Here is a 25,203-nt window from a genome sequence, read left to right on the forward strand (position 1 = left end):
GAAAGCCTCTTAATGGAAATACTGACACAGTCTTAAATATAGTGACATGAACAAGGACTTCTATGAAGCTGCCCCAGGATGTGACTGACCACTGAAGCAAGTCTGAAATGCACTGAGTATCAGAAAGTCAAATATGATCGATTTGCTGATAAGTATCAGTAGAACGGTAATGCCAAAATACAGAGAATGGCTTTGCAAGATCAAAATTTCAGGTTGGTAACTTGTTCTTAACAGGAAAATATCAAAAATGTATGGCATCTTTGCTCCTGCAAATGGAGGAGAGAGAAAGTGTAAAATTTCTGTATGGACTTTCTCCTAGTCTCATATGCAGCTAAAAATAGTCATTCTTAAAAAGTCACAACTTTGACTTAGGGTTCTTGTCAACCCTGACAGTAAGTTGTCAACCCTGACAGTAAAGGTGGCAGCAGGGTTTAAATGAGTGGATTTAGACCTGTGCTTTATTTCTTAAGTCTCACCTCCAAGGCTATGTATGGTACTAGGTAAACAATAAATCCCACTACTTAGTGAAGTCAAATTTGTGAAAGCTCCATTTGTTTCTATTTGTCTGTCGGCTATGCTTTTTATTCTTTGGTGGATTTTCTTTAAACTAGCTAAATTTTTCCATTTTTCATCCTTGCATCTCTCTGGAAGTTTCTCTTTTACTTGAAAATCGATTTAGTTTCATTTTATTCTTTCTATGTTTTTCTTTTGACTCTCTTAAACATTTCATTGTTTTCAGCTTCATTGTTTAACTTTTTTTTTTTTTTTACTTTACGTTTCTCTTCTTTTTAAAACTTTTTTAAAACCAATTCAGACTTATTCAGGACCCTTCCTCTTGTTCTGTTCACAAACACAGATCAACATATACTTGAGTAAATTTAAATGTTTTTTATGATTTAAGGAGCAGACATACTAAATCATCAAAACATGAATTCATTCACTTAAGAAACATTTATAGAGTAAGTACGTGAAAGACACGGTAGTAAGCGCTAGGGGAATTATAAAAATTAATACAACACCATTTCAGGGCCTCCAGGAACTCTTAATACATACAAGGCAGTGAGAGCCAGTACCAAAGGAAAGAGATAGGATGCGGCTGCATTTTGGAAAACAACTGTCCACATTCAGCCAAATATGAAATCAGCGTTGCTATCTTTTTTAGGTACCACAATGTAAAAGGACAAAAATGTCAGAAGCTAACACAACCCTAAAATATCTGTACAGTTTCTAGGCTAAACTGCCTCATACTTTCGATTTGTTTGTAAGCCATACAGTATGAAAGTGCGAGTCTCAGCATCTATCTACATGTAGGATTTTTCAAACTCTCATGTGACACCAAATAACAAAGAAAAGGGAATAGAAAGCCACCCCTGAAGGAGCCAGCACACAGCTCGTGTTGCCAATATTTCTTCTTTTTTCTCCTCTTGTCTGCCATTAATCTCTCAGTTCTTCACAATGGGTGAAACCCAGGTACAATTGCATTTGGATTTTTGTAAGTGAAGCCAGAAAGAAATGTAATTTTCAAACATCAAATTAATTTGAACTTCAGAAAGAATTCACGCCAATGTGTTTTGCTTCTACCATGACTCATAAATGTTTACGAAGAATCTATGGTATTCCGAATAGTGCTTAAGCTTTTATAATTCTATAGTAAGTCCATGCATATTCAAGGGTCAGCATTTGTATAAATCTCATTTTTAAAGATTCTGCTTAGAAATAAGTAATTAGAAAAGTTCCCTTTTAAAAAGGCTGTCAGGAAGACAAGGCTCGTTATTCAAAGGAGTGAGGGGCAAGTTTCCGATTGTGATTAACCCTGAGGTTACTGACTTGAAAGGGTGGAACAATATAAGAAATACAAGGAAGAGGAAGTTTAGAGAATAGAAAGATCATTAAAGTACCTCTCCAAAGCTGTGCTGAATAGTGTAAGTTTAGAAGAGAAGAAAATTCTCTATTTTTTAAATTGGTCCTTAAATTTCTGCTATCTGGAAATTGGACTTACGTGAAATACCTCATTCCCAGATGGCCTTTGTTAGGTAAGGTACAAGACAAGGAATTGGACAACCTTTCAAGTATCCTTTAAATGTCACTCGCTGGACTGTTGATAGAGGCTTTTATTATTCTCTGCTGGAGTACATCAACAGTCATTTGCATGCCAGGAAAAGAATGTCTGGAATAATCCAAAAAGGCAAAGCTTAATTCTTTCACTAAAACCAAGAAAGTGACAGCACAGAAAGGGAAATAAAATAAGAAAATAAGTGTCCGAGGTAGACTTACTGGTAACAAAAGCCCAAAAGAGAAACTGTGCGTGTGCACCGAGGCACTCAACGCAGGGCCCTTAACACAGATGGCTCTTGATGCCGCCATAAGACTTTTTTTAAGCTACCCCCCAAAACAAAAGTTGAAATGAAGGAAACAGATATTGTCGGGGGAATATTCACTGCTCAAAAAGATCTGCCAAGGCATCTTTTTAAACCTTTCTTCTGGTTCATTTAAACATGGTTTCATGGATAGAGTGGCCAGCACCAAACACAGGCCTCCAGTGAGTCTAAGCCGGAGCCTTCATGGAGTGGCTCTTAATTATCATTTTTGCACGTGGAATGAGCGCACATAGGAGCAGCACCTCATATACCAGTGGATTCTGTCCCAGAAGGGTCCTTGTTACATTGGTTGTTTAGAACGGAGAGTACATTTCTCCAAAGAAACCATGCCATAAATTAAGCTTGAAGCCCAGGCAGATCCAATGGTTTATTGAACTCATGAGCATATCTAGATTTTACTACTGATATCAGCTTAAATTCTAAAGTACACAGTGTGCAGGAAGAGAGAGAAAAAGAAAAAAGAACATTTTCTCCCCTGAGGGTCATTATGAGCCAAGAAAAAAGGTTTGGATATGGCAGTTGGACTTGTTACCCTCCCAAACTTTCTACGTCCTTGTTCCTCTTTCCCCAGTAACCAAAATGCCTTGTTCTCTCGTTTCCTTCCATGTCTCCAACTGCAGCAGGACATCCAAATGGATGCTACCTCCCAAAGTGTCCCATGCACCAATAAATGACTTATTTTTTCTCTCAATCAAAATCTTCATTTCTTCCCAGGGATATTCACCTCCGTCAAGCAATGGGAAGTTAGCCCAATTAATTCATACTAACATAGAAAAGACTCCCATCTGCCTAGATGCTTTGGTTTATACCATATGTGCCTAATTAAGAGGGATTTTAGAGAGTTTAACAAGATGAAGTTTAAACATTCAGCCTCTTGGGAGCAGGATAAATTTATGAAGTATATACTGACAGAGCCATGGGGCTCATAGAGCAACCATCCTAATGCAATAGGCTTTTAAAATTTTGTTTATTTATTTTTTTGAGACAGAGTCTCATTCTATTGCCCAGGCTGGAGTGCAGTGGCATGATCTTGGCTCAGTGCAACCTCCACCTCCCAGGTTCAAGTGATCCCCCTGCCTCACTCCCCCTAGTAGCTGGGATCACAGGCACGCGCCACCATGTCTGGCTAATTTTTTTGTATTTTTAGTAGAGATGGGGTTTCGCCATATTGTCCAGGCTGGTCTGGAACTCCTGACCTCAGATGATCCACTGGCCTTGGCCTCCCAAAGTGCTGGGATTACAGGCATGAGCCACCAGGCCTGGCCTGCACTAGGCCTTAATAAACTAATCATCTGTGATCTGTGAAAGGGAAAAACGCAACAGGGACTTGTCTTCAAGTCGAGCAAAACAAGAGGGGAACTCCACAGGTTTTATTTCAAGACTTGCCTGATTTACTCCTTCTTAGAAACCTCTTTCCTCTTCAGTAGAGAAAGAAATTTCATAGGCTTGGTTCTGAGGGTAAAGTCAAACTCTAATTCAAGTTAGGAAAGGTTCCAGTGAGAATCCACTCTGTAAGGTGGCAAAGATGGTTCCATATGGAGAATTTGAACCCTGGTTCAACAGGAATGGAGGTGGATATTACACTGGGACTCCTTATCCTGGCACTTCTGAGAGCAGACCAGCTGGAGGCTAGAGGCTTAGAGGTCAGTTTGTAAGGAAATTCACTCAGTCAAACTTCTGAAAATTGACATTCGCTAAGCTCACATGATAAAAACATATTATAATTTTAATTTAGATGACTTAATTCAATGGATGACACTGAGTGACTAAATTTCCTTTGAGTATTAATTACATTTAGACGCAATGACCTTAATAATTCTGATCAATTGTAATGGTATAACTACTGCTGTCAAAAATGTTTTAACCCATCTGTATTGAGAGTGTGCTATGTACCTGGCATGAAGCCAAAGACTGGATTACAGAGAAATAATGTCTACGTAAAATCAGTAAAAATATGTATGCATTTGCTTTGATGTTTCTAGCAGTATCTTCAATTAGGATTACCACTTTATAATCCACAAGACTTCTGCCCCCTAGAATTTAATAAAAATAAGTGAAATAAAATTCAGTGATGCATTATCCTTTCTTACACCAACTTTCAACTAGTTTTTTATTTTTTTCTTTGAGACACAGTTTCACCCTGTCACCCAGGCTGGAGTGCAGTGGTATAATCTCCTCTCACTGCAACCTCTGCCTCCTGGGTTCAAGCGATTCTCGTACCTCAGCCTCCCTAGTAGCTGAGATTAGAGGCGACTCCCATCATGCTCAGCTAATTTTTGTATTATTAGTGGAGACGGGGTTTCACCATGTTGGCCAGGCTGGTCTCGAACTCCTGATCTCAGATGATCTGCCTGCCTTGGGCTCCCAAAGTGCAGGGATTACAGGTGTGAGTCACCGTGCTCGGCCTCAACTGGCATTTTGCTTCCATGTATTTAATAAAATCCATGACAAAACAGCCACTCTAACAAAAATGGATGAATAAATGGATAAAGTTCCTTAGCAGCTGGGCGCGGTGGCTCAAGCCTGTAAACCCAGCACTTTGGGAGGCCAAGGCAGGCAGAGCATGAGGTCAGGAGATCGAGACCATCCTGGCTAACACGGTGAAACCCCGTTTCTACTAAAAACACAAAATATTAGCCTGGCGTGGTGGTGGGTGCCTGTAGTCCCAGCTACTCGGGAGGCTGAGGCAGGAGTATGGCCTGAACCCAGGAGGAGGAGCTTGCAGTGAACCGAGACAGCGCCACTGCACTCCAGCCTGGGCGACAGAGAGAGACTCCATCTAAAAACAAAGAAACAAAGAAACAAACAAAAAAGTTCCTTAGCAATAAATTGTAACAAAAACAAATAAATTGTAAAGTGTTCTTTTAAAAAATTTGAAAGTTCAGAATCTTTGTACTACTGTAGCACTGGGGGTGGGGGTGTTAATACAGACTTAGAAAATTTCTATTTAGGTGAGGGAGGAAAGAAAGATATAACCAGATGGAATTGAAAGAATTCAGAAGACGGTTGTATGCCAGAGAAAACCACAGCAGTTGCTCAGAAAGTATTTCTTGAAATCCCCTGTTTTACTATTTATACATGCCTGGTAACCCAGCTACAACTGCAGCAACGCTGTCACTCCATTCCCACAGAAGACAGCCATTGATTGTTTTGATCTGAAACCCAGCAGACCAGTCTTAGGCCACCAGTCTTTCTCAATTCTCCAACCATAAAAACAAATCATTTAGTCTGCCCTTTTTAAGTTGATGCACATGCATGTAAAACCAGAAGTTTACATGTCTAGGTTGCTTTCTCATTGCTTGCATAACTAAAAAAAAATAGGCTTTTATTTAAAAATAGAATTGGCAAATGAATAGTCCATACATTGGACAAAGTGCCTTTGGAATGCTTTAATAAAAATAAGCCACTGAGACATTTAACTTTGAAAAGAATCAACTACACAGGCGTGCTATTCATTCTGGCTTTATATTTTGTCACTTTTGAAATGCATTTTCAGAAGACTCACCACACTAGGAAAATTGCATAGTCATTAACCTATGTTTTTACTAGGCAATGTTAAATATTTTATAAGAAAAATATTTTTAAATAAAAGATTACCAATTACCAATTACTGTGTCTCATTAAAATTAATGTATTTGTCATTTTTTTGTATTTGCCTATGCACATTTGTACTGTTATAACTGTGTTATAGTGTTCCCACAATTTTGAATGTTTTTCAATTAATACTACATTATAAATATTTCTCAGGTATTTTCATAGTATCAGTATTATAAATAAAGATTTTGACTTTTATGGAGTCTTAATCTGGTTTGGAAATAAGATAACATTTACATTTTTTAAAAATTTGATATTTTTATACATTCCAGAAAAATGCATAAAACACAAGCATTAATTCTTCAAAGTTTGAAAAAAATGGATGAATTAAGTCATGTGTTTTGGGAATTGGATTGACTAAAAATCTTAATTTTTCGTGAGTTATTGGCCATTGAAAACTTTTCATGTTTATGAACTTTTGTGTGGAGAATGCCAATTTATTTAATACACATTTACATATAGTATATTGTGAAACAATTGTGCGTAGTACTTCATCATAATTTTTTAAAACCTTTTTTGTTTAATAACTATTTATTGATAGCTGTTTCCTTCCTTTGTAATTTCCAATTTTAATTTGTGTCTATTTTTGCTTGTTTAATTTATTATTGTTTTAAAAGAGTCAACTCTTATTTATTTTTCAGCTTTCCATTTGACCTTTTTTGTTTTATTTTTATTACTTTTTTTCAATTATCTGTATTTGAACAATGTGATTTCCTTTCTCGAAAAATAAACGTTCATAAAACTCTGAATTACTTTCAAGTTCTCTGGTTACAATAGTTAGATGTTAATATGTAGTATCTTCATTTTCTTTTTTCTTCTTTTGCAACAGGGGCTCCCTCTGTTGCCCAAGGCTAGTGTGCAGTGGCACGATCACGGCTCACTGCAGCCTTGATCTCCTGGGCTCAAGCAGTCCTTCCACCTCAGCCTCCCAAGTAGCTGGGACTGCAGGTATGCACCACCATGCATGGGTAATTAAAAAAAAAATTGTAGCAATGGGGGTCTCACCATGTTGCCTAGGCTTGTCTCAAACTCCTAGGTTCAAGGAATCCTCTTGCCTCTGCCTCCCAAAGTGTTGGGATTACAGGCATGAGCCACAATGCCCAGCTTCATTTTCATTATTGGCTAAATTTCCTTTTATTTTTTCTTCTTCCTAGATCCAATTATTGTTTACAAGATGATTTCTGTATTTCTGAGTGTTTAGAGTTTGTTTTTATTGTTAGAGTTGGTGATGCAAAGAGAAAATGAGGTTGATTTAAGTCTTTAGAAATGTATTGCTATTTTCTCTGAATCTTTGTAGATCATTTGTCTCATACATATTTGTAGACGTTTGAAAATCAGATTGCTGGTGAAATGATCTACAAGGTATATTAACAGAGCAATTTTAGATTTCTTAATAAAGCCCTACGGTTCACAGACCAAGCTTCTTGATATTATGAAGAAAAGATGTAGTAAAATGTGTATGGTTTATAATATAGGGCCTAGCATACCGTAACTACTGTATAGATGATTGGTAGTAGTAGGGATAATAATAGTGACTACAGTAGTGATGTTCTTCCTATCTTTTGTGCAGACTCAGAGATCTGGAGGAGAGTACCTACTATGTGTTCTTGGTCTGGGTTTTCTTATCTGTGATGTAATGTCCCTGTTCTAGATGCTTTCTGAGGTTATTTCCAGCTCTAACATTCTAAGTCCTATTTGCTGGCATTTTCAGGACCCAGACTCTGTCTACACCAGATGTAGATGTAGGTCATGCATATTCCTTGTTCGAAAGTCACCTCATACACTTCTTAAGAGCAAACCTCTCTGGGAACTGAAGTCAAGATAGAAATTTTTACCAAACCTACTACTCTATCTGAAAGTTTTGGACAGGTTGGAATCAATTCTTTATTTCTGGAAGGAAAGTAAAATTTTAAAAGCTATCTTTCAGCCCTGCTTATGCTTTTCAGGAATGAGAGTAAAATTTCCAGAGCAATGGAAGCCAGACCTATACCTTTCTTTCACAAAAGCTTGGCACCCCTATTAATTTGTTTTCATTTACCATCACTATTTAGCAATCAAAGCATTTAACAGAAAAGACAAAATACAAAGTATTTGCAGGACTGGCCACAATCTGGCACTATCCTCTATTATGAATTATTTATAAAAGCCAGTATATACCTCCCCTAAACATTGTTATTATGAAGATTAAAATTATCATTCAGAATGAAAATTTTCCATCTTGAGTTAATTTTTGTATAAAAACAAAGCGAAAATATTAAAAAATTAAAATTAAAAAATAGAAAAAGAATAAAACTTCTTGTCCTTAATACGAAAACTGAAAATTTCTCAATAAGACCATAATCTACTAACAAATGTATCCATTGGCAATTATAAACAAAACAAAAGCTTTAAAACTGAATTATGGGCAATATGTGAATAATCTGATGCCTTTATACCTGTCAAAATAAACCCCTCTGATGCAGTTTTCATTGTGCTTTAAAAAGGTATCACAGGAATTACTACAGAAAACATGGGGTTACCTGTACGATAGACAAAGTTGCCTTCAGTTTCTGAGGACGATGGAGACACTAATTCTTCCTCAAATTCATTGGAGCTAAAAGATCCCGAGTGGTTTCTTTGCCTTGTTTTTCCCATCATGGTAGTGTTCGTGGCCATGACATGTCTCAAAGAGTCATTAAGGTAACGGTTCAACAAGCTGCTCTTGTATTTGGGGGGTGCCACGTAGTCCTCACTGGCCTGTGACTCTGGCCTCACTCCTGCTTTGATGACCGAGCTCTCACTTTTAATCACAGGATGGTGAACTGGGGTATTATAGCCCCCTTCGTTCATGTGGTTTCTTGGAGGATTTTCTCCATCTACAATGGAACAGTATCATTAAGTAGGATGGTATGTATACTTTCCCCCAGCCACCCAACTCTTATATTTAATCCTTAAAAATATATAAAGGAAATATATTTAAAGTATATAAAATTATCTTTGATATTCAAGATCAATTTTTAGGCAATGAAAGCAAATATTTATGTCATCTCTCACTTATGGTATTTTAATTTTAATGAATTTCACTGAATATGTTATTCTGACACATGGTATATCTATAAACAAGAGGAAATGGCCATCATTCCTTTGGTCATTTATAGTATTATAAAAATGAAGTTACTTCATGCAATAAAAAAGAACCATTATAGCACCATCATATTTTGTGAGAGCAACCTTAAAAATAGCAATTGTGGTGAACTTGCTATAGAGGCAAAACAAAGAAAGCAAAATAAAAATATTAACAAACCTTCAGAACACGAGTCATCACTGCTTACGCTAAGCCGTTCAGCATTGCCTTGAACATACTTGTTGTATAACTTTATTCTCAAAGCCCAGCTTAAATCTGGCTGTCGAACGGTATTCTTAAGCCGACGTCTTGCATTAGCAAACCAATTTGACACCTAAAACGGTATTATTTTTCAATTTACAAAACTTAAAAACATTATCCATGGTGCAATTATTTTCTCATAAAGGAGCTAAGCCTCTCTCAGCACCTCTGATCATTAAATATTCTTAGGACATAAGAATACTGGACATTCATATCCATTCATTCATTCGACAAACATGTTGCTTACTACAGACACCGAGTGCATTTGTGGAATAAGGAAAAATGAAGAGGCCTTGACCTCAAAACATTCTAGTAAGAGAAAAGTCCAGTCAGAGAAGTAGGAGGGTATACAAATAGCTAATATAAGAAAGAATGTGATGAATGGCATATCAGACATTAAAATGATACAGGAGTCCAAAGGAAAGAGGGGTTACTTTCATATGTGACTCCAGCCTTTTTGAGGAATTTAAGTGAGGCTTTGAAGAAGGTCCAGAATAGGTCAGGTTGAGAGGGAAGGGAAGTGCATTCCCAATAAAGAGGACACAGGAACAAATGGAAGTGAAATTCCAGAGAAATTGTAGGGGCTGAGGAAGAGGGAAGAGTTAAAGATGACCTTGAGTCAGCAAACCTGTGTAACCAAGAGAAAGGTAGTGCATGTGGGGAACGAGATAAAATTTTTTGAGGAGAAAATGATGTGTTTGGCTTGGGCAATGTCTAGTTTGAGGTGCTAATACTGGTGACATGTCTGGTGAGAAAATAAAAGTGGTATCTGAGATTGAAGGGAGGGGATGACCAAATTCAAGAGGAAGAGGCACAGAGGTAATTATCAAAGTTGCAAGAGTAGAAAGAATGAAAGCAGGGTCAAAGACCAAGCTTTGGAAACCATTAGAGATGAAAAAGGTGGGACCTGTTTGCTTCCAAAAGACGAGCTAGCAAAACAAGCAGAGACAGAGCCATCGGTGAAGAGGAGGAAAATAAACCAAAGAACTCCTCACTTTAAGCTAAAAGTCAAGTGTTGCTTAGACAAATAGTTGAAGCCAAAGAAAGAAACATTTCAAGACAAAGAAAAGATACTTTCATTCTTTTTTTGAAGATGCTACTGGATTTGATACTTGAGGTTTCTTCTAAAATACCAGGTTATCATCAGTGCAGAGATTTTTAGAAACTCAAAAGGGCAATACTTGCCTTTAAAAGAATGAAACATGGGAAGAGAATTAAGTCTTTCTGCCAGTTTGGTCCAGAACATGACCAAACTGAGGAATTTAAGCTAGGCTTTGAAGAAAGGCCAGATTACTATAATGGTTTGTGTGGCAGTGTTTGTACTGGAAATTTCTCCTTTGTTTTTCTAGATTTATACCATAAACATTTTTTGTGCATTACTCAAATCCTTATTATTCTACTTTTTAAAAACCCTCAAATTATACTTTTTCTCCCTGTCCTCGTGGGTAAACACATGGTGGGTTTCCCATATGTATTTAATATTCAATATAGTCAGTATTACCTTCTTTGTACCTGAAGCAATGATAGTTATCCTTTCAAATTTATATGCAATGACATATTATCTCACTATGGCATTTCAGAAGTCAGTTTTCATCAACACTTCTTCCTGCTAAGCTATGTTACTATTACTATGATTCAGTCTGGCTTCAAATTCTCAGTCTGAATTCAAATTCTCAGTCCTTCCCATTCTCTACAGACAGACAACAAAATTACTGAGTGACTATTGTACTTTAGCCATGGTGTTAAGTTCTAGGAATGAATAAGCTTTGTCTTCTGCACTCCAAGAAGGACTAGCAGAAAAGAACTACACATAATTAACTGGGATACACCGGTGAACATTAGCTGTGGAAGCACAAGGAGCCTGATCCCTTTCTTCATGAAATTTCTCAAACTTCCCTTGGATTCTTCAACTCACTGTCAAAATCTTTATCCAACTACTTTATCCAACTATATTACTAACTGGGAATTTGAAAACATTTCTCTTTCTAACTTCCCTCTCTTCCATTCTGTTCTCTTAAATGGATCTTAGCAACTATCATCAAATTCAAGAATTGATGCACCATTTTGATTTAATCACTTCACTTCTTCAAATCCTCATAAATGTCCTGTTTTCCCATAATCACCATACAATGGAAAAGGACCTGGCTTCCTGTTCTGAATTTGCCAAAACCATGCGGTATGAATTTGGATACGTCATTCAACTTTACTGAACTTTGAATCCTTCATCTCTAAAATGGATTTGATGGTTCCTAATATCCTTGTTAGCTCTAAAAATTAAGATGGGCAAATACAGCCCAAGTTGCCCTACAGCAATGTTAATTTCTTTTATACTAGGTACTAATCTCCCTCTGTTGACCAGTACTGTCTCCAGCAAGGGTGTTTTTGTCCTTCTTTGCTCCTTTCACACAGAGTACAACCTGCAACTTCCCCTAGATCATTCATATTTACTGGAATTCAACCCCAAAACATTTTTGTAACTGTCTTTACTAAACAGGATATAATTCAGACTAACCTTAAATCTTCACACAGCAACCACACATAGTGCAGTGTAAAATCCAATTCTTATGAAACTCTTCTTATAATGAAAATGCAATGGCCTTCTAATTTTAAAAAAAGTAATACACTATCCTTCTAACAGACAAAAATGGGGGAACATTTAAATGATTTAAATGTCATAGGGGATTAACTAACTTTTCATACATAGGAGTCATATCTCTTTTATGTTTTATATACTCATAGTCTTTTATTTTTTACCATATTATAATAGTTATACATTAGGTGATTTTCCAGAAAGGTTTGCTGATGTCTAATATAGACTGTTTCAAAACTGATTTCATAAATTGACCACCATCCAATCTGGTAATATATGTATTCTGCTGGGGTTTTTTGTTTTGTTTTTTTTCAGTACAACCTAACAGATAGATACACTCCAAGGTCTTTAATGTGTATTTGCAGTAGGTCTTGCAAACAGCAAATAGCTGGTTAACAAATTTGCATATTCTTGTTTTGCATTTCTTTCTTGATGAATTAATGCAAATTCCATCTGTTTCACTGAAGGTAAAAATATCGGTTCAAATTTTCTACTTTTAATCTACTATGGATTCCTTCGGGTTGTCATTCATATTCTCTTCAAATTGTATTTTACATGAAACAGATCTCCTTACCAAGGATAGGTTCTGGAACAGAATTTTAATGTCAAACTGAATGCTATATGTGTATATATGTATAGATGTTTGGGCCTCTAAGCTTTCACTATAAAATATGGGAGATAGTTAGATACGACTAATTTATATAATTATATTTTATATTGGTATCTATCTGTCTATCTATCTCCCATATTTTATAGTGAAAGATTAGAGGGCCAACCATCTAGAAGCTGGGAGGGAAAACTAAATAATATTCATCCTACTTTAACAAAAGTGTTTACATTCATCATGTTGACAAAGCAATTGTTATAGTACACCCAAAGGGATAAACTGGCATCTGTCCATCTTTGAACACACTGAATTAACAAACTTCTGAGCTATTCAACTGAAATATTGAGCATTTCATTCCCACACCATGTAATATAACACTTGGAATAATGAATAAGGACCGATCTGAGATTTTGTTGAATATTTAACAGTTGTTATAAGCCTTATAGCTGATAACAGCACATATATCTCAGCAGGCACACTCAGTACCAACCAAAAACAGAGTTATGTCAACAGTGGAGACAGAATCTTGGAACATAGCAGTTTTAACAAATCATATGTGGACAGATCACAGGAATATGACACTTCCATTATTAGAGGAGGAAGCATTAACATCTACTCATTGTTCCTTGCTAAGTTCCATATCCTGCAATAATACAAACCCCAATCACATACCATTTTATACTATTCCACAACAAAGCTGTTTATATTCAGAGTGTATTTCTATAGCATTTGAACAATGATCAGCCATAGGATCAGTCACAAGATCCATTGGTAATTCTATACATTTTAATTTTTTCCATTTATCACTTTAAAGCTTCAGAAACCAGCTTCATTAATAATAAAATTTGAAATAATTATACAGTTGTCATTTATTATTATAAAAGTTATTTTACCCCACTGAAAATTACATATTTTTGTGCATTTTTATTTTCTGAGGACTAGTGTAAGAGAAAAAAAGTGTTTTGAATGAAAATTTCATGTAAAGCATATTTTAAAAATGCAATAGCCTCACCAAGATCAAAATGTAAAAAGCATTTTTATTTGTATTTGAACTATCATTACAGGTGGCAAATAATTTAAAATTACAACTACTTGTATTGCAACTCAACAAAAGTACTACATAAGAAAGTTTAAATGGCTCTCCTAATGACAAATGCTACTTCATAATTTAAAAACGTCCTAAAACATGTCATAAATGTTCTTTTGCTTTCTGTATGAAAGAATAGCCACTATTAAATATAAAGCTCTATATAAACCAAAATAACCTAGTGTTTCATTGCTGACATCACTGTGAAATATTCAAATAACTCTATAAATTAGTGTATTTTAAAAATAAATAGCATACTTATTTAAACAAAATTTTACCATAGGTTATTTATTTTCATAAGTCAGGTTTTTCTGACTGGAATAATTTATTTAGAAACTACTTTGGTAAATCACTAAAAGATTCATAGTTCTATGTTAAACAGTTATTAAGCAAAGAACACTAAATTAATTTTCCCCTCCACTGCTGCAGCAAATCACTATTAATACCATTGCCTGATAATATGAAAGAAACAGATGTTTTTGTGTATAATTATATTCTGAAAATAAGCAGAAATTACATATTCTAGTATTGATAGCCTGACTATAAGTCAACTTTCACACCTTGTCAAACTTTCCAGTAATTCCTAAATTGAAATTTTAAATACTCCAGAAGGCAATTCTTATTTTATCCACTAGTTCCTTTTTTCTTTTTGGAGCTCCTGCTTACTGTAAATTTAGTGGAATGGCCAAATTTTCACAATCAGTTAATGCTATTGTAATGTGCAAAAGTTCTCACCTGATGTAGCTCCTCCTCCTCTTCTTTCTGAATAAATTTGCCTGCTTGCATGTAGAAAAGTTCAAACCACCATATTTATTTTTTTTAAAAAATTGTGACATGATGGGAAGAGCATTTGATCTGGAATTATTTATTTCCAGGCCTATCTCTGTCTTTTACTGACACAACTGCCCCAAGTCTTGGTTATGTCAAGTGTAAAATTCTGATAGTAACTGCCTACAACATCGTGGTTTTGTGAACAGTAAGATTCAGTTTTGAAAAGCTAGTCAAATGTAAAGTAACGCTGTTCACCAGAGAACACACAAACTTTGCACCATTTCTCCACACTTGGCAAAGTAACCCAACCATCTGAAATCTGCCTCCTCTCCTTAAGCCCAGCAGAAAAGCATCAGGAGCAAAATGCTGTCGATTGCAGCAAATGTTTAGGATGCTTCCTACTAAAAAAAAAAAAAAAAAAAAGTTTTTCGGGGTGGGGGAGTGGGGGTGGGTGTTGATCCAAACACCATTTCTTATCTTTCTATCCCCTACTCCTAGCTGTCAGTAATGGTAATTTTGAAAGTTACTCTGTACCTGAGCTTTAATACTTGGCCTTAATACGGAATGTCACACTGCACGGTTCTCAAAGTGGGGTTCCTTCCTAGCCTCAGCTTCAGCAACACCTGGGGCCTTGTAAGAGATGCAAATGATGGTCTCACCCCAGACCTGTTGAATCCGAAACTCGGAGGTGGAGTCTAGCGATTTGTGTTTTAAGCCCTCCAGGCGATTCTGATGCTCACTAATGTTGAAAATCACCGCAGATGGCATCATCTGGATTCATCTATATGTGGCTCTTGAATCCAGATTCCCAGTTACCTTCTCATAAGTCTGCAGATGACTTTTCACTTCCCTCCCTGACAACGCTTCCTGCATTCCTTCCTGCACGGAGCATCTGCACTGAACTGAGGGATGAGGGTGAGAAGTAATTCAGAAACTCCCACAGCTCGGCTCCATCCCTCTCCAGGTAGAAGTGCCACGTGGAGAGCCTCACGAACCCTAAGCGTGCCCGCTCTTCAGCCCCTCGCCGGGAAACGGATCAAGGGGTTAATGAGTCCTGATTACCTGCACTAGCGTCATCTGCGAGCCGAGGGCCAAGAGTATCTTCTCGGTCTTGGTGGGATACGGGTTGTCACGGTGCTTGTAAAGCCACTGCTTGAGGGGCCGCGCCATGTCTTGCAGGGCCTGCCGCTTGTGCCTCACCTTCCCGCCATTCTGCCGGGCGCTGGGACATGGGGAGAGGAGGAGGCCCTGGTGAGCGACGCGATTGCCCGCCCGGCCCCTCCACGTACCGGCCGAGCCCGAACCCCACATCCAAGCTGCACAGTCCTGCCTTGCGCCCCTGCTCTGCGCGCGCCCAGAGTTTGGGAGAGGCAGGAAGTGGGTGCCTCAAAGTTTCTGGATGGGGAGGTCATTTCGCTAGGTTTATCTTGAGTTGGAGGGTATTTTGAACTCAATACCCCAAGGTTAGAGGTTTAGGAGACGAAGGTCGAGTGATTTGAAGAAAATGGCTATTCCAGTCGCGGATCTGGGCAGCGGGGCTAACTGCTACCCTTCCCTCGCCCGCTGGCGCCGCGCCCTCGAGTGACCCTGGCCTGGCAGGCCTGGCAGGGTATGTGGCTGGCTCTCGAAACTTTCCTCGGGGATCTCTTGTCTGCTCCCAGAGGCTTTCCGTCGCTTGTGGTCAGGGGAAAGGTCGCCGACTGGACAGAGGGAATAAAGCAAAGGAGCACTGCCTCCCCCGCTCTCTTTAAGCTCTGTATTTCCTTTAATCTTTTAGGAAAAGGGGGAAACTTTCCAAAGGAGGTAGCGGTTTGTGGAGGAAGCCTGCAGAACCCAAAAACACTCTCGGGCCATTTCCCGACTAAGGGAGGGTTAAAAGTACGGCAAGCTCTGTCACATCAGGTAAAATAAAAAGACCTCAGGAAAAGCATATTCAAAGGAGGAGGAGGCAGAGGCAGCCACGAGCCTGGAGCCCGGAGCCTGGAGCCCAGAGCCTGGAGCGTGGCCTGGGGCGGTGCGCTCCCGCACCGGTCCGGGAGGTGTCGCGCGCGGCCGCCAGCGCGCCCAGCCGCTCCCCGAGGCTTGCGCGCCTGCGCCGGAGCCTCCTGGGTTTCTGCCTCTTCAAACACTTTGAAATGCAATTCCACCCGAAGCGACTGGTAGTAACATTTTGACGAAACCGAATCTCTATTTTACTAAGCAGCGACGCCGCAGAACAAGCAGCTGATGCAATCGTTCAGGTGGAGGCGGCCAGGACTGCCACCCCTCCCCAGCTGGGCGCCCGGGAAGCCGCCGGGATCCGGCCGGGCATAGCCTGCCCTCCACTCACCCGCAGTCTGAGCGGCTGGCCCACCCGCAAGCTGCCGCCCCCCAGCATCCCCCTCACCCCGCTAAACCCAAAGCCTGTCCCGCAGGCCCGGAGCCTCCCCCTCCGGGTTCGCTGCGGGCCCCGCCGAGCTGCGCGCGCGCCGGGGACTCCCTGCGGGGAGGCGACCTTCCCGACTCCTTGGGCCAGGCGAGCCGCGGGGCCCTGGCGAGGGGCTGGGGTGACCGAAGAGAAGTTCGCGGAGCCTGAGCCGGGACTCCCCAAGTACTTGGCTTCGCCTGTTTCTCTGCACCCAGCTCAGTCCTTTTTCCTCGCCCTCAGCCGCGAACCGGCACCCGCAGTCCGGAGAGGGGCAAATAACCCCCAAATCCGAGGTCCAGGCAGCGAGGACCGAGGGGCAGCTCCTGGCGCCCTCAGTCTCCACCAAGCTCTTTGGAGCTGCCCCGACGAATTGATCCCTCATGTTGTGAGATAGGAGCCCGTTAACATGAGAACGCGCAAGCCCTGGAGAGGCAGACCTGCACACCCAGGGAACTCCGGGCCCTTTGCCCCCAACCCGCCCGCGTTGCCGCGGGACCCCAGCACAGCTCACCGCCCCCTCCCCCCGGGAGTGCGCATACCCTGTCCTCCGGTGTCTCAGGCCGAGGTTGTCCTTGAGGGGCGGGCCGTCGGGAATGCCCACCTCGGGGCGGGCGTGAGGACTGTCCAGGACACTGCTGTAGGGCCGGCCACCCCGCTCCCGCTCCGGGGCGCCTGCGTCCTCAAACAGCACCGCACCGCTGAGCTTGTTGAAGACGATGGTGTTCATGGTGCCGGGTGGCAGGGACGCGCTGCGCGGCCGCAGAGCCTCGGGGCTTGGCCGCCGGGAGCTCCGCAGCAGGGCTCGGCTTCTAAGAGAGGAAGGTGCATCTCGTTACTTACTGGCTGAGAGTGCTTAGACCCCTGCAGGTTCTGGGCCTTGAACTTGGCCGGGTCGCCGGGCTGCAGAGCCGAGGGGAGGAGCGGCGCCGCCGCAAATGGCAGGGACCCTGCGGCTCTCCCCAGTTGGCTACACGCCCCCGCCCCTCCAGGATCCCGGGACAGGTACTTGCCTTCTTCCTTGCCTGGGCGATCGATCCCCCCATCCCCTCACTCCCCAGAACTACAACCGAGAATCATTCACCCGCAGAGGCAAAGGAAACGAATTCCCAAACGAGCCTCTGGGTTTCAGTTTGTGTCTGGGAGAGGCATACTCCGGACTGCGGAGCCGGGACCGGCGTGAGGCCGCGAGTGGTTCTTCAATCACAGCAGAAGACTAAAGCCTCTGGGAGCCCCAACTCGGGGGGTCAGGAGGGACTGGATGGAAGGGAAGAGTTGGGGTAATGTGCCAACCGCATCCGCAAGGCCCAGTTCATGAGTCCCAGGCCATACCGGAATTTGGGGGATTTTCGTGTTTTCTAGATCGTGGATGGTTTGGTTGAAACCCCCGCATCTTCTGTCCGATAAGGTCCCCCGGGGTGAGATTGGGTTCAAGGACAGGGAAAAGTTAAGTGGTGTCAGGACGAAAGCACCACTTCTCCCGCTTCTCCTCCCGAATCTTCCTATCATCCCCCAACGCGCCCCCGGGACGTGCATGGTCCTAAGGTCCAAGGCGCCAGGACCCAGGTCCCGAGAGCCCTCAATCAGTGCCATTCTCTTCCGCAGCACGGGTGTCAGTCGTGGGCTCGGAGCCCCTTGACACTCGCCCCTCTCTGGGGTATCCGGGGACCCTTTCAGAGGCTGTAAAGGTGTCAGAAGCCCAGGTCAGGAGGCAGCTTGGTCTGCGCACCTCCCGGGCTGCGGCTGCCACTGTCGGGGAGAGCCAGCAGCTCACCTCTGGGGTCGCGGAGACCCTGAGCCTTTGCCTGCCGCGCACGGGCGTCAGGGGCAAGTCCGCGCGGCCGCGGAGCCGCAGAGTTACAGCCCCAGGGCGCGCGGCCGCCCTCGCCCGCCCCATCTCCCCGCCTCGCGCCTCGGGACAGCTCCCGTTTCCTCCGAGCGGCCTCCGCTTCGCTGCCAGCGCCCCCTTTGCCCGTCCAGTCGCGGCATGGGCTGCTACTCCACTAACACACGCGCGCGCGCATACACACACACACATACACACACACACACCCTCTGCCTCGCCGAGTGCCCACACTCGCCAACACCCCCGCCCCGCCCTCCGGCCACCGCAGCAGAGGCCACGCGTGACATTTAGGACTGTGGCCACCGCGATCAAACTACGGCTACGGTCTGTGTTAGTAGGGAAGTGAAGTAAGACCTCTGCTGGATGCCGCGTGTCCCCTAGGACTGCGTCCTCCCGCGCAGACAGGTACGTGCCTGGGGTATGCACACAGCCTCGGCAGTAAGTGTCAATATGCACACAGCCTCGGCAGTAAGTGTCAAAGAGAATTTCCGCGCTGGCAGCCCCTGTTCTACAGTCAAGACTAGCGTTGCTGTTTTCTTTTAATATCAGTGCCCTTGGGGATGTGCGTTCGTGCTGCTTTATTTGTGCAAGCCACCCTTCCCTGGCCCGGCCTTCTCCGCACCACCCCAGTGCGTCCTCCTAGAAGCGACGACGTGTTTTTCCTAGCGAAGTCATCACGAGGTTAGCCACCTCGGACCCTTCCCCGGCAGCCCCAAGCCCACGCAGAGATCGCAGACACAGACAACCGGCGCGCTTTAGGTCTGCAGGCAGCAGGCTCAGAGGCAAGCGATGGCAAAGGTCCGAGCGCCGTCCTGTCGCAAGGGGTCCGGGGGCGTGTGAACCACACTTCCTGACCCTCCCAGGACTCCCGCGCGCGGCCACCCGCGCCTCTTCTCAAATCACTTACCCGGATTCACTCCAGACTGTGGCCGGGGAGGTCACTCCCTGCAGAAGTGTCCCCCTCCCCCCAACGCCGGCAAATAATTTTAAAGCGAAGGAGGCGCGGCCAGGTGGGCTCCCAGTCTCCGCGCAGGCCCTCGGGTCAGGCTTGGCCGCCACCCGAGCGCGTCTCCACCAGACCTTGGAGGGAAGTTGGGGGAAGGGCGGGGAGAGCACCAGCGCCCAGGGCACAGTGAAGGTGGGGCGCAGGGGCCAGAGCGAGCCTGGCGTTCCCCGGCAGTCGGCTGGGACTCGGCGACGCGGGGGCTGTACCTGTGGCTGCGGGGCCGGCGGCCGGCTGCAGGGCGGCTGGCTCTCCCGCCTCGAGACTAGGCGCACTCCCATCCCCGCCGCATGTTCTCCACGCGGGCTCCGGCGCGCTCACCACCGCCACCGCTGTCGTCTCGGCTTTATTTACCCAGCCCGGCGCGCGCGGCCCGGGAACAGGAATAGCGAGGCCTTCTCATGTTTCCTGACTGCGCGGCCCAGCCGGCGAACATCCTGCGGGCGCAGTATCCACGTTCCCGGGCGGGTGGAGAGGAAGCGTCCGCGCCCGCCCGGCCGCGGGGGCTGCTGTTAACCCCTAGCAGAGGAGCAGCTGCCGGGGAGCCCCGGGCCCGCCGAGTCCTGCGGAGCCGGGCGCGGCTCCCAGATCCACCGGCCTCGCAGTCGTGGAGCAGACCGGGCTTATCCCTTCGCACTTTAGGAGAGAAATTGGAGAAGCTGCCGGGAGCGCTCGGCTCCGGCTCCAGAAGCTGGGAGACTGCGGTGCAAATCCCGTGTCTTAGCTGGCCCGATTGCCGGAAATTTCACCGCGCGTGGCTAGGCGGGAGAGGCCACTGTGACGCGCCCTGTATTTTCCTCTCGATTAGCTGGAGGGAAGTTAGAGCTTGGTTTTGCACCTACAGCCCTGGAGCGTATTGCGGGAAGTGCTAGCGCCCAGGAGCCTCTTTTCTGATGTCACTGGGCTTCTGGGGTCCTGGTTGTCTCAATCAAAGCCAGGCACACGTTCACCTCCGGGGCAAGAGTGGTGAGGCTGCCCTCGCCGCTGGGTGTAGTGATGGGGGAAAGCAAGGATGGGGTGAGTTGAGCCCAGGTGGCCAACCCGCGGTGACCCAAGTGTAGAAGAGGAGGCGCGCCAGAGCCAGGAATCTGCACTCAGCAAAGGAGATGGAACTTAGAAGACTCACAAGCTGGGACACAGGGCAAAGAGAGAATGGCTACCAGATTCTCTAATTGATGATACTTTGCTTCCTAGCATTACCGCAAATATAAGGAGCAAAATCGGCGGTTTAGGTGCAACTGCAAGCTCAGAGCTCCTGGCAGCCCAGAAGATCCCCAAGGTGCCAACAACGAAGCTGCCTGCGCTCTCGCCGCCGGCCCTGTGGTCCCAGGGAACTTTCGCCCTTTTTAAAGAACAAACTTAGATTTCCCCTCACTAAGCTTAAAGAAATAGCACCATTTGTCCTTTTCCCCTCTAAATGTGGCTGGCCAGAGCCGGGGCAGTGGCCCACCTTAGCATCTTCTTCTTCTTCTTCTTCTTCTTTTTGTGTGTGTTTAGAGGGCGGGGATGCCTAGAAGTGGTTAAAATATTTACCAAAGCTATTATTTTAAAGACTAATCACACCCTCAAATTTCATATGTATCACCTACCAAATTACGCGATAGCAAACCGTTGTGCAGTGGTACAATGTAAACCGTAAAGGAAGGCTGGTTTACATTTTTGCGCACCAGGAAGATACAAAGTATCATTGGAGCACGTTCTGATGTCCTCGGTTCTCTTTTGTTATATAACTTGCTGTTGCAGCGCTTGCATCTTGTCTTTGGCGCTGCCCTTGTGGTGTGAGTTCAGTACAGGCTTCTTCTGGTCTACAGACCTCGCTGTAGGAACTTAAAGACAGGGGTAAATCCTAAGGTTTCAGCCATCAATTTTCAGCGAACAAATTTCACCACAGAAGCAGATCTAATTGATTTCATAAGACGAAAGAGCCATCTTCTCTTTTATGGTCTCTATTAGGGGTGCTGTCACCAGGAATTGTAATGAAATCAGCTCTAACACACCCCTGAAACATTTTTTTGGTCAGCTGTCCCAGGTAAAGCAATAGGCATGATATAGTTACTTGCAGTTTCTCAGTATTCTACTAACTTTTTGAGCTATATGCTATAGTACATGTTAGTACAGGACAAATGAATTTTGTTGTTTTAGTACTTAACTATATTTACTCAATTTAAAAACGCATTTAGAGCGCTTTTATTTAAGATATTCTTACAGGTAATATTTGTTTTCTTAAATTCTGAAATGAAATATACAGCAAAAGTCTTAATGCAAAAATACTTTTCATTTGATATAGGAATAAAATACGTTTGAGTAAGCCTCAATTCACTAAAAAATTAACATATGGTAATTCCCTTAGACTATGATTTAATAATTAAAATCCATTTAAAAATGAAAGAAGAGTGAAGGATCCATTCTAGAAGTGAAATGGTGTGAAATATCCCTCTGTAATATACAAATGAGCATTTATTTTATTTTTACAAGTTTTATCCTCTATGCAAAAGGGAAGTGTAGTCTTCATTTTAACCCACAGTTCAAATACATTCATAATTAAATTACACCTATTTCTAAAATAAATGTTACTCAGCTTCTTGTGCTATATTCAATGTCAGTATATGAAATGCTATATATAATCCTCAGAAGTAAAACCTCCAGTTTCAGAAAGTTTTAGAAGATTTAAGAAAGTATATGTAGTTTGTGGAAGATGGCCTTATGCAGGGGGGAAAAAATCCAAAACACCTAAAAACTTAGACCAGAAATCAGAAGATTTGAGCCCTAATCTTAATTCTAGTTAATTTGATGTTGGTTTAGCCTGAATTTACTAAAGTATAAAATGACAATAATAAGTTTCCCACAAACTGCCTTACACTATTATGAAGTTTTGTTTTTGTTTGTTTGTTTGTTTGTTTTAATGTGAAAGTAAGATATTGCTTTGCTAAAGCTAGAAAGACGTTAAGTAAGAACATTTGGAAGAAATATTAATTCATTGTATTGGACTCTGCAGTTATAAATATATGTAATTATTACTTTCTGGTAAAGATAAAAAATAAGTCTTCAGTTTTAGCATTTTGATATTTTACCAAGGTACCCTGACATTTCAGAACAAATGTTGGTCAAAGTGTTTGAAAATAATGAGTGTTTTAAAACTCCTTTTTCCAGTTATTACTTATAAGCAATAAAGCAAACTACAAAGCCAGAGAATGACTACAACTTCCTGCTCAAATGGTATAAAATAGTAAGTTAATGAACAAACAGCAGGTTCAGCTCACACGTGGCCAGTTTGATGGCAGAGATACATACTGGATGTGTAAGGGGAACAACAGAACAAGTGGTGACAGATACGGCTGCAGAAACACTGTGAGCTAAGTAGTAGAATGGGTGGCCACGAAGTATCTCACAAGGTGTTTCTGCTTTGTTTATAAGTTAATTTTAGTTTCATAAATAATGCAGAATGGATAACGCCTTCTTACAGGGAGGGTCTTTTGCATAAATCCCCCCCAAACGAAGAGGAATACAAGTGAAAATGCCTCTCAGCCACTTCCACCCAATCACATTCTGCAGAGGAATCACGCAAAGCTGGCAGTTGCAGGTTGGATATGCATCTGTTTAAGTTTTTTCTATGCACTTACATACATGAATAAAACAAATAAATTATAGTTTTGCTAAATGAGACTGTATATAAGTGTACATATACATACCGAGTATTAAACTAATTCTTGCTTTTTCATTCAGTGATGTCCTAAAGAACTTATGTATTAGTAGGCATACATGTAACTCCTTCTTTTAAACTGTTACATGAGACTCCACAATCTGCTAAACGATTCTCCTATGAACATGTCTGTCTTTCCAAATTTCACTATTGTAAACATCAAACATCCTTGCATATGATTATTTCCATATATGTATACGTGTTTCTGTAGGAAACAGTTACCCAGATATAGAATTTCTGGGTTGAAGGAAACATGGTTTTTAAATTTTGATAGATACTTGCAAATTTTTCTCCAACCTATACCACCACTGACACATGCACGCTCCAATTTCGTCACATGCCACACGGCATTGCATATGTTCAATCTTCATGTTTGCCTAAATGATGAGTAAAATAATGCCACACTGTTTGAAAACCTATTCCTTTATAAGCCATTTGCATTTCTCAATTGAATTGCCTTTGCTTATATCCTTATGAGATGCCTTATTGATTTATAATGCTTATTTATAAATCATTTTTTCACGATATATATTTTTACATGTTGCAAATATGTTACCTGGTCTGTGGCTTGCCTTTTACCTGTTTTGTCTTTGTCTTACAGAATGATTAAATGCAAATAGATCAGTATGTCAGTCTCCTTCTTTGGATTCTGGTTTTTGTGTTTTGCTTAAGAAGGTTTTCTTTTTCTTTTTGTATTTTCATCTAATTCTTAAAAAAATTGTTTCCACTTGGCTTCTTAATAAGTTATGCTTCAGATTGAGATGGTCGATTCAATGGTGTTCTAGGATGAAGTCATTTATCAGCTTAGAAGCAGGAGAGCAGTTTCCAGCAGCTGTATTTTCCACAGCACAGTGTGACTGCGCATAGCTCTTCAAAAACATCATGTAAAAAAGAAAGGATAACCTATCACAAGAAATATAAGGTTATTTGTAAAAGTAATGAAAAAGCATCCATTGTTTGAAAGTAAAATGTATTTCTCTCCTTGCTTAACTTTTCATGGAATGGGAATTAATTTTTTTTCTTCGCAAAGTAGCTAGTCAAGATAGGAACCTTTGATAATGATTATATATGAGTCAAATTCATTCTGGCCAGAAATGCAAGTACTGTATCACCATTATTTTAAAAACCATTAGCTATGTATAAGTGCAGAAAATACACATAAACAGTCAATAGAACTGAGATCCAAGTGGGTTAATGTCTTGGTCTACTCCAGGTCTTGCTTGAGACAGGACCTGATGTGACACTGACCTCTAGCAACCCATTTTTTCTCTTGATACCAAAGTATCTTCAGTGACCTCAAATTAGAGTCCACTATATTATACACAAGAAAATATACTATACACTGGGGACTTGATGGGAACTGGCAGAATATTTCATCCTGAAAATGTTCATTTACACTTAAATACTAGAATTACTTTCAGAAGACTCTTCTAGCTTGAGAATCAATTTGCCTTTATGTCAAAAAGTGTCCTTTTAAATAAAAATAGTGAAGACTTTTGTCCCTAGGCCAGTAGGGCTCTACATATGAAGCCTAATGGACTTCAGGAAATCAGTAGATTTTAAATATTTAATCACGATATGTGTTCCAAAATGTGTCATGCTTTTGGTTGACCCTCCCCAAATCCATCTTCTCTGTTTTCATTTTCGATCTATGTGTAGGATAACTGAATAAATTCACCAAAGGACTGAATGTGAGCAGGAGTGGTGCAACTTCTGCTCAACAAGCTTAGAAGGAAATTGCTGTCTTTCTCTCCCCTTTGACTTTTCCTGTGTCCAAGGGTTGGAGCATGGATGTGGCAGGGTATTAGTTCACTCCAGCTGCCATCACAGAATATCACAGACTGGGTGACTTAAACAAC

General features: G+C 42.1%; 1 protein-coding gene across 1 annotated transcript in view; it reads right to left on the reverse strand.

The window, feature by feature from the left end:
• Positions 1-19,996, reverse strand: part of MKX (mohawk homeobox) — a 76,951-nt gene extending 56,955 nt beyond the window's left edge. Inside the window, exons 1-5 of the mRNA XM_033209178.1 lie at positions 19,854-19,996; positions 17,338-17,607; positions 15,454-15,613; positions 9,256-9,409; positions 8,492-8,827 (exon numbers count right to left, since the gene is read on the reverse strand). Of these exons, the coding sequence (XP_033065069.1) occupies positions 8,492-8,827; positions 9,256-9,409; positions 15,454-15,613; positions 17,338-17,525 (838 nt within the window). The 5' untranslated portion in view covers positions 17,526-17,607; positions 19,854-19,996. The remainder of the gene's footprint in view (positions 1-8,491; positions 8,828-9,255; positions 9,410-15,453; positions 15,614-17,337; positions 17,608-19,853) is intronic.
• Positions 19,997-25,203: the final 5,207 nt, after the last annotated feature.

Source organism: Trachypithecus francoisi, unplaced genomic scaffold, assembly GCF_009764315.1.
Source record: "Trachypithecus francoisi isolate TF-2019V2 unplaced genomic scaffold, Tfra_2.0 Lachesis_group9, whole genome shotgun sequence".
Lineage (NCBI taxonomy): Eukaryota > Metazoa > Chordata > Mammalia > Primates > Cercopithecidae > Trachypithecus > Trachypithecus francoisi.